The sequence below is a fragment of the Mesitornis unicolor genome, unplaced genomic scaffold (genome assembly GCF_000695765.1).
Source record: "Mesitornis unicolor isolate BGI_N332 unplaced genomic scaffold, ASM69576v1 scaffold592, whole genome shotgun sequence".
Classification (NCBI taxonomy): domain Eukaryota; kingdom Metazoa; phylum Chordata; class Aves; order Mesitornithiformes; family Mesitornithidae; genus Mesitornis; species Mesitornis unicolor.
In genome coordinates this window covers 95,162-105,587 of record NW_010171083.1, presented here as the reverse complement: position 1 = coordinate 105,587, position 10,426 = coordinate 95,162, and the positions used below count along the sequence as shown (strand labels likewise).

Here is a 10,426-nt window from a genome sequence, read left to right as displayed (position 1 = left end):
CCCTACACACTGGAAAAAAACACTTATGTTTCAACCTAGATAACATTTATTGCATATAGCAAATAACAGCAAAGTATAAAATAAATATGGGGTAACCAAAGCTATCCATTAGGAGCTGGGCTCCTTATTCTTTTAGGTGGCTTTGAAAATCATGACACTCATGAGACAGAAATCAGGGATCTCCTCTACCACTACACGCATCTGAACACAAATGCAAAATATTTACTGAATGGAGCACACTGACAACTGAGCGATCAATCCTTCCTTTGCTCCTACAGCTCTGAACAGCAGCAGGTGTAACTCTGAAACAACTTAATCTTTATGTGAACTCGCTATGAAAGGATGATGGAACTAAACCGTAGTCCCTGTGGCCTTTGGGAATGTTTATTCTTATTTTAAATTAGCGAATCAAGGTTGAGGTTGTTCATAAGGTACCTGAACCTTGAGTCCAAGTGGCAATGGCATCTGGGAATGGCAGGGTTTGGCAAAGATGAGGTCTGCAGCAGCTCTGTTTGCAGGGTCTGCTAATGTGTATTGAGAAAGATCAGACTAAACTCTGAGAGTGACCTGAGCAGCAGACTGCAATGCAAGCAGCACTGCGGCATAGCTCACTTGCATGCTCTGTGCTGCAGCCAGTGATGCTGTAAGAACCTGACACGGGTTCCTGATGATGGGTCTGACAGCCTGGGTCCAAGAATGCCAGGTTCTTCAAGGGTGAAATGCAGCGCTTGCTGTAAACAGAGACTTCAATCTGTACTGGTATGCCTCGTGTGATTTGGCTCTAGGTACACAAATATGCTAGGACAGAAGTTTCAATAAGATACCACCACATAAATGCTAGACTACATAACACTGTATGATGTTAGCATATGGAATTAGTTACCTTAAATTCAGTCAGTTCAATAACCTGATTTTTTAGCTATTAAATGGGAAAATGCCATATGGGGATTTATTTCACCTAATTTTAGATATCCATTAGAGCAGTGTAAGTTATGAATCAATTCAGGCTCCCAGTAGTCAAAAGAGAGAGGAGCAGGCAACACATCTCACAGCAAGGAGCATCCTGCAGGGTTGCCTAAACTGAGATGATATGAATTCCTGTACACAGAATATACTGTACTATTTTGAAGGGTGATTAGGCGAAAATGAACCCCAAGGAATCCACATATTGCACTGTAACTGGAAAAAGACATGAACATATTGGCTAGGCACTGTGGCACCTTCAGTCACCCTTCAAAAAATAGGAGGCTTGAGTATCAAGCAGCCTCTGTACTTACTCTGACCTGCAAGGTGATGAAGGCAGGAATAAGCTCTGTGCAGACAAGGCTTTGCATTTCTGGAGAGCTGTAAATTAGTTCTGAACCCGTTGCCATGCTGACACCTGTTCTGTATGTTGCTATCTCATTATTTGTTTAATTTCATAGTGTCAGGCCTACACTCTGTGGTGCATATTCCTGACTCAGAACATTAGTCTCTGATTGAAAAACCATTACTGCATATAAAGTTACAATAATCAGAGAAGCTTTAATTAGTTGAGTAAATGAATAGCAAGTAATCGAACTTACCCAACAGACTCTTCCCTCTACTTAGCTTTTGAATTCTATTCATTTCATTCTGGCAGGGAAGACCTGAAATATAATGTATGAGCATCAGTTTCCAGATGGTACGGGACAGGCTCTGTAATGACTGGCTTCACTACTGACATGAAATGTAGACTACTGTACACCTGGGAATGAACGGAGTCCATATGCTGGTACCGTACTGCAAAACAAATTTATGTCATTAGCTCCACTAATTAAAAAAAAAAAGCAACACACTGCAGTTGAGAATAGTGTTTGGGGCCCATTTTCATTGTTAAACCATTTTTCCTTTCTTTTCACCAAACTGACATAATTCCAGCACTCTAATTTATGATTTGCTAATTGACTAATTTCTGCATTAATAAAAGAGTAAATTGAGCTTTCTATGACCAACAGAGCTTATTTCTAGACTGTGTACACTTACTACATCTTTGTTTGTTTTAATGATCAAGAGATACTAATATAGTCCATCTGTGACATTAACCAGTGTTAGACAATGCCCTTTCACACCAGCACTGGAGAAAAGAGCTTTTAGCGCAGCTGATTGCCAATTACCAAACTATTTCTTGAAGCCAGTCAATCCAACCTGGAACACAGGGAGACCCAAACAACTTCTCTTTGTACTGCAAATTGCTCAACTCACCGCCCGGCTTCTGGAAGCAGTAGCACCACTCGTTGTTGGAAAGCTTTCCATCTTTGAAGGAGTCACAAGAGTTGAAGAGAGGTTTGACGCACGGCTCATACTTATCCAGATAAATAGCGCTGATCTCCGAGGGATCCAGCAGCAGGTCATAGTTCATGTCAAGTTTGTTGAACATCCAGCCTAAGGAATCCTTACAGATTGGTAGTATACTGGTGTCAAATCCTGTAAGAAGATAGGAAAATATCCCCAGCTGAACCCCAGCATGCTTCTACACGTAAATTGTCGCTAAGCTGAAGCCTTGCTGATATTTTTTGGCTGGACTCAACATTAACCTGATTTGCCCAAAGCAGAACAGAATCCTAATGAGGAACTGATTGTGTAAAGCTTAAAACCCAAGCACAGCTACGGACTAGAGCACTACTCACACTCTTTAGGAGCTGTAGGGTGGGGTGGGGCTGAGATTCACAGCTGATTACTGTAATTCAAAGTTATTTCGACTCAAAAAATTCTCACTTCTTTTTTTTTTTTCCTGTTCTCAGTCCAAGTAGGTTGGCTTTGTTCCAGAAAACTGAAATGTGATGAGAAAAGGCTGCACCCATTGTATTTTCAAATTAGACTGAGTCTGGATGCGATTTAAATCCCGTTTCCCAGACCCATTTCTAGTTCCCTGATCAAATCCTTTCATACTATGCTCTCACCTTCTACCTTTCATCCCAGTTGTTCACTCTTCAAAGCCCTGCCTCCAGGCACAACAAAATGTTTTGATCTGGATTGTGAGATGTCCGAGGGAGGCAGAGAATGGACAAAGTGTCTTTTGCTTGCACCACACTGAAGAACGTCACTGCTGCAGCTGGATGCTCCAGACAGCTGCGCATGCTCCTGTTCACTGTGTCAGCTCTGTTCCTTCTTTGGCCTCCTGGACTGTGCAGTAATATAGGATTCTCTTCTAGTTCTTTGGAAACCACCATCATCATTCATTTCAATAGCCCAAATCCTTAAAAGACTGCAGAAGCAGCAGCAGCAATAAGGAAAGACCAAGCCATGCGCTTAGATACCCACAATGTGTAAAAGATGCGAGTTCCATTATTCTGCAGTCTCCACAAAATCTGTGGCATTGCCTTCTTTCACAAACAAGACAGGGCATTATAAATTCACACTGTCACTGTATTCTTCAATGCTTGATACTAACATGGACTAATTTCCAACTTATCTATGAGGCAAGAAAGTATATTTGTAATGTAGGCCTCATAAATCTGAAAATAAGGACAGTGGTTTCAGAAGGGACGCAGAAACACGCATACATTGGCTGCGGATTTACAGGCACAGAAGGTACCTGAACCACATACCCTGGGCACTGCATGCTCACACCATTTCAGCTGTGTGTGATAACCTGTCTGCTATTCATTCTGCTATGGGCCACATGGAGAAGCCTGATGGGCTTTTCCTTTTGCTGCACCTTTCGCTGAAAGAGGTCAAGTTTAGCTTTATTTGCTGTACGCGTCAAGTCCCATTCCAGGATGCTTTGTTAGAGTGAAACCCAAGATGTTGCTGGCATCATGCTGACAGTTTGTCCAAGCTCTGCAGCCTACTTGCTATTTTAAGTATTAATCCAAGGGAGGGCAGTGCTTTACGCTGGAAGCTGTGCTTTTTGTATGCAGCTGCAGCTGAAGGCTGTCAGTGACATGGAGGAACAATCAGAAGGGTTAACTAATGGGAAGGTTCACGTCATTCATAATACATGTTTCTCTAAGAAAGGAAGAAGGTAACACCATTTCCTCAGGGCTAGAGGCAGCTCAGGCAGAGAAGAGAGAGACCATGCTGAACATTTCATCACATTTTTGTGCCATTATCTCCTCTAACATTATCTAATTGAGTTTAAGCACAGTGAAAAAGAAAAAGGCCGTGTGAATAGATGTAGGAAGGAAGCCTGCTTGCCTTGCTGAAGCAATTAGGACTACTGACTTTTATTATTTTATTCACCTGAAGAAGGCAAGGCAGGATTTGGTCACTGTGCTATCTATTACTGAGTGAAAGGATTTAAGAATCCTTGACTTTGCCTTTACAAAGCACTGAAGAGCAGGACACACAGTCCTGCCTTGTGCAGGCGTGTGCTGTGCCTGCTTCCCACCACGGGGCAGGTTAAAAGTACTCAAACAGAGAGGGGTGGATCATTCAATTGCATGGTGGAGCGGGGATGGGTACAAGCTGCTTCAGCTATCCCTGTCTAACAGTTTCCAGGGGAAAAACAGATGGATTTCCTTGGATACCCTTTTCCTGCGCAGCTGCCCTCTCTGGTGATGGTCATTACACCCTGTTGTGGCACTTACTGCTGCTACAGTGGATGACTACAAGGTCTGTTGTACAACCAGTTGAGTACGATACGTGTTGCTCAGCTCTGTGGGTCTCTAAAGGTCAACTCCTAACTGGCAAGCATCAAGGCAGGGACAAGGAGATCCTGGCATGAACTTGCCCTGACAGTGTCTGTGGATTATTTCTGAGTCTTGTTTTTCTTCCTGCTGGGAAGCCTTTATCTGTGTGTACAACAGGCATTCAGGGTACAACAGCAGTGTGTCCTCAGTACTGAGCTGTCTGAGCAGATCACAAGATAGAGACTGATATGAATACGAAGCTGCTCTGTGACATACCATCAGGGCTTGGATGCAAGATAGAATCATGAAAGGTCACATACAAAGGCAGTTAATTACAATAGTTGAAGAGGTTTCGATTTTAACTTCTTATAAACAAGGGAGCTTTCACTGCTGTGACCAGAGTTTCAGACTGGGTTTACTAAGAGGCTGCATTACTAAGCAGTGCTGGATTATTAACCAGTGTCATCTGGAAGCCTTTGAATATTACAGTAGTTGATGCAATGGAAAGCCCTTAGCTAGATGGTTGTTAACAGTGGAAAGGTTAATTCTCTAATTGCCCCTCCATATGCGGCTGAAGGTGAATAGCATTATACCTTCACTTCATATTGTCTCCTGGTAAAAACCACTGCCCATAGATCACCTTTTGCAACACTGCACCCACGGTCCACAACCAGCAATCTTGGATGTTCTTGGCACTCAGCAGCAGGGATGAAAGCAAAGCGTGCCCTGAGCTTGCCACGCAGGCTCTTACTGCGAGATCACGGCAGTGGATGGAAAATGGTTCTCGGAGCTCACTTGCCTTCACTGAGAGGTCACTGTGCTCCCATCCACTTGGTGAGGCCAAGTGATGTTGAATGAATGAATTTTGTAGTCTTTTGATATATTTGCTTATAAATATGATGGAATATGCTGGATTAAATAAAGCACCTAATGTAATTCAGTAATGAATTAAGTGCTGGGTTAAAAGGCTGGACACTGAGCACAACAGACCCGGGATAACAGTAACCTCAGTGAGAACTTTTCTGCACCTTGCTGTGCATCAGCTCAGTGCTGCAGTGCCTATGGCGAGAAGCAAGAGAATGGTGCAGGCTCTTTATCCCTCCTGCTCCTGACTCCTTGGCAGAGGCTGCCAACACAGATGCCAACAGATGTCAGTTTTGGTGGTGGTTGCTCTCATTTGGACATCTGCTCACAAGGACCTGGATTGAGACCATCATGTTTCTCATTCTGACCGACAGCTGTTCAACATCCAAACAACTTTCCTTCACTAAAGATCTGGAAGGAAACCAAACTGGTGACCTACATGCAAAAGCCTCATATCCCATTAATACATAAAACGCTCCACCTCCTCTGAATTAAAATGGAATTAAATTTAAAAAAGACTTTATGTGACAATCCTAATTAAAAATAAACACATCTTCTGGCACATAAAATTATTTTCACCCTTCAAGAGCTGACTTACACGAGCCAGTTTTATTTTATTAAAGTATACTACAATTAAATTAACAGGGGAATAATTAACCTAATTTCCCCCATCACTTAAAATAAAGGAAGGAAGAGAAGAAATGTTCCCCACAAAAAACTCTTTATATTGCATAGATCTCTAGTAAAAGAAAAACAACTCCCACTCCAACCAAAGAGACTGTCTAGAAACAATACTGGAATGTTATGAATTATCAACAGGCTCAGGAGCAATTTGAATTTGATCTTACTACCTAATTAGTTTTATTATTTCCTTATGTCAAAGCATGTCCCTGAGTTGCTTATATTATTTATTGAGGAGATTTAAATTGTACAAGGGCTGCAGAAGATGAAGTTCCTGGCCTATGTTGCTTCACTGGGATCTGACAGCTCGTTGAATGAAGGCTTGGGATCTCAGACACAATGATTTTTTGTCATCCTTTTCCTCTCAAGAGAGTTAAAAAAAAAAGTGTACTCTTTTTCTTCACCTGGGGGTGAACTTAATACACTCAAAAAGCTTATTTACACTCACAGTAACATCTTGAAAATTTAATGTAGCATAGAGAAATCTCTGCTGGAACACCTTCTCTAGACAGCTGACGTGTCCGAGGCATCATAGTCATCGCATCCCACCATCTGTTAGTTTTACTGCCACAGGGACATACCCAAAATGGATTACTTTGAGGATGTGCACGCCTTTTAAGACTCTATAGGCAAAGCCAAACCAGTTCAGTTTAATGAAGTGATTAGCCTGGTGAGGAGGGCAACACATGTAGAACAATAAAAAAAGGGCAGCGTGTACATCAGAGCACATTTCCAGCTCTGCATGTGTATTGCTTGCCAGGATTCACACAAATTCCTTTTTTCAGCTTGGTATGTGAACTTTGTTTTGAATTCTGAGCCCTGTTTAAGATGTCTTTCATTTTTACAAATCTTTGAACTTGAAGTTAGAGGAAGCCAAATATTGCTGTTCTTACTCTGTGTGTATTTTCAGTGCTACCAGAGAGAATTGGAGCTGCAGAATTTGGCACGTGCAGATTATTTCATGAATACTGTTGCAAACTCTTAAAAAGAAAAAAAAAGCCTAGGTTCTGTGACATTCAAAAATGATTTAGGCATAATGCATAGCTTCTTTTTTTTAAACTGACATATAAGAAAATGTGCCAAAAGAAGTGAACAGTATAAAAACGAACGCTGTTGAGATCAAGTGTTTAAGATCATCAAGGCAGCCTTTCACATAAAAGCTGCCAGGAATCAAACTAAACTAAAAAGAGATAACAGCTCCTCTGTGAATCAGAGCAAACACTGCAGAATTACCAGGAATGTTTTTCTCACAGAAATTGCTTCAGCTAAAAAAACCCACCCAAACAACCCTACAACTTTAGGAATGAATTTGGTCTTTGGCCTTTGGTAAGGTCCTCATGAGCTGCTCACAAGGCATCTGCATGAAAAACATCCTTCTGACAACCTGATAAAATGAGATTTCATGGGGTTCTGGGCCCAAAGGACTTCAAAGATTAAAGTCTCTGGCAATTTCTGTCATGGGGTCTGAAATGAACTCACATCTTGAAACTATCATTACCAAATCACAGAATCACAGAATCTTAGGAGTTGGAAGGGACCGCGAAAGATCATCTAGAGCTGTACATCCAGTTGTCTTTCTGCACTATGGTTTGGTTTCCTCTGCATGCCAATATCCTTTCTGGACTACTATTTAAGAAATAAGTAGGACATACGGTTTTAAAGATACTGACTTTGTTGTAAATACTGTGGAAAGTAGGGACCATATGAAGAAGATCATTTAAGCAGAACATGGCTTGTTTCACCACGTAGTTTTAAGATACAATCACTTGGCATTAGGGCCACAAAGATGACCAGAGGGCTGAAGCACTTCCTCTACGAAGACAGACTGAGAGAGTTGGGGTTGTTCAGCCTGGAGAAGAGAAGGCTCCAGGAGGACCTTATAGTGACCTTCCAATACCTGAAAGGTGCCTATAAGAGGTCTGGGGAAGAGCTGTTCACTAGGGCAGGTAGAAATAGAACAAGGGGTAATGGTTTTACACTAGAAAAGGGGAGATTTAGGTTGGATATTAGGAAAAAGTTCTTCACCATGAGGGTGGTAGATCACTGGCACAGATTGACCAGAGAGGTGGTGGAGATCCCATACCTGGAGATATTCAAGGTCAGGCTTGATGGGGCTCTGAGCAACCTGATCTGGTGACATTGTCCCTGCTCACTGCAGGGGTTGGACTGGATGAGCTCTAAAGCTCCCTTCCAACACAATACATTCTATGATTAATGAGGTTTGATGACAGTTTTGAGCAATAACACTTTTGGTATATTCTGTCTCTCTAGGAAGAGGCAATCTACTGCTACACAAGCTCAGCACAAATTAAGTGTGGCTATGGAGACATGGACCAACCGTCAATGCCCATGCTGATGTGCCGGGTATGCTCTACCACACCTTTAGCCTCTCCAGTCTCACACTACAGGGAAACCAGGCACTGCGAGCAAAAGAGCCATGAAAGGGAGCAGTTGACCGAACTCTTTAAATTCTGTGTGTGTGGATCCTGGCTTTAGACAGCTTGTACCAGAGAATCAGGGCAGTGAAGTGAAGGTGAATCACACACCTAGATAAAAATTGTGCATCCTCTTTGCAACCCAGGGGCCCATGTGTTTTGGGACATATTATTTAAGAGGATTAATGAGTCCTTACAGAAAATAAATTTGCATCTGCACTCTGATGAACATGACCTCTTTTGATGCTGTTATCTGAATCTTTCCCCTCCCTGGTGGGTAAATGACATCAAAATCAGCCATGTTGGCTAAACCTACAGGGAGTAAATGTCCTCTAAACTGTGCATTTTCTTCCTTTCTTAAAAAAAACCCAACATCAAAGGAAGCAAAGATGATGTTATTAAATACCTGGGACACAACAGATTCCAGCTTTGCACACCATTTAACTATTCCAGCTCAGCATTTGCCATGTGATGTTTTCATTATTCTTTCTCTTATAGTGGCTCATGCCACTGACATTGGGTCAGAAAATGCTTGGCCATAAACTAGGAGGTAAGCATACATCATGGTCTGTCCCCAAGAAGTGATTCAGGTGCAACCACACTGATTTGGAAGGTCATGGAGTTTAACTGCACAGACATGAACCATACCATGCTAGTTAACCTCAGAGCCTGAGGAAAGCCCTGAGCAGTTTTATTTACTCATATAAACGTGACCTCCACAGCCTTCAGACACAGTTATTTGCCTAATGAACTTGTAAAGGTCTCTGTGTCTCTGGCTTCCAGATATTAGAGCTGTTTGGGCCAGAGAGAGCACAGAAATGACTGCAGCTCCTTTAGAAAACGGTGCAGCCATTTATTTGCAGGATCAGGTCTCGCGCGTACCTGCGTGACTTGACACTGTAGCACTAACAGCTGTAGCTCTCGCAGGCTGGGAAGCTGCCTACAACATTCAACGTTCAAGAGGAAGGGTGTTTTCTTACTGCCTTGTGCTGTCTCCGAGCTCGTTGGTTTGATGACACGATTCGCATCCTCATGAAGAGCACCGAACCAGTCTTTTAGTCGAGATGCGAGATTCCTCAATTCTTTGTCTGTGCAAGCTAGAAAAAGAACAAAGCACCAGATTGAGTCAAAAGAACCAGCAAAAAAGCCCTTGCTCTAGATAGTCTAGAAGAAAAATATGGTTTATGGTTGTAAAGTCCTTCTCATCAAGAGCTCTGAAGTAAAAGAGAAGGTTAGGGAAAAGGATGCAAGTTAAAAAGAAAATGTAAGTCATTGTGAATTATAAGTTGTACTCAAGTACTTCCTCGGTAGCTGGCATGATTTGTGGTGGAAGAAGTGACACGCAGAGCTACCTGCAGGTTCTCAATTAGAGCTATGTCACTATTTAACTTAAATGTTTTCATGTTTTAGGATTTCAGAGAAAAATATCAGTCAAACAGATGGGGAGGAGGGACATACTTGCCTAGACATACTACTTGAACAAGATGCTAGAAACAATTTATAACCACATTTGGCTTAGTATGAGGCTATTATCACAGTAATAGGAAATACATATACTTATTTATACACATAAAAAGATTGCTCTGTTCCTCTCGTTCTAGTGGAAATGAGACTTTGCCACCTCTGAAGGTTGTCAATTCCATTTTGTTAGGCAGGTAAAATATTTCTTTTCTCATAAATTTTTACTGAGAAGTATCTAATCTTTTTTCCAGAAATTTCTGCCAAGAGATTAATGTCCAGCTGAAGCAAATACTTTTAAGGAAGAAAGCTGCATTAGTCACCAGTTTCTGTCAGAAAAAATATTCTTGTTTCTCTATCACGTTTAGTGCTTAAAATTCACATGCTCAGACAATT

At 41.8% G+C, this 10,426-nt stretch overlaps 1 protein-coding gene across 1 annotated transcript in view; it reads right to left on the bottom strand.

The window, feature by feature from the left end:
- SPOCK1 (sparc/osteonectin, cwcv and kazal-like domains proteoglycan (testican) 1) overlaps positions 1-10,426 on the bottom strand; it is a gene marked incomplete at its 5' end in the record, with an annotated part of 97,531 nt that overhangs the window by 5,300 nt on the left and 81,805 nt on the right. The window contains 3 exons of the mRNA XM_010179887.1: positions 1,566-1,628; positions 2,224-2,445; positions 9,553-9,669. Coding sequence (XP_010178189.1) covers positions 1,566-1,628; positions 2,224-2,445; positions 9,553-9,669 — 402 coding nt within the window. The remainder of the gene's footprint in view (positions 1-1,565; positions 1,629-2,223; positions 2,446-9,552; positions 9,670-10,426) is intronic.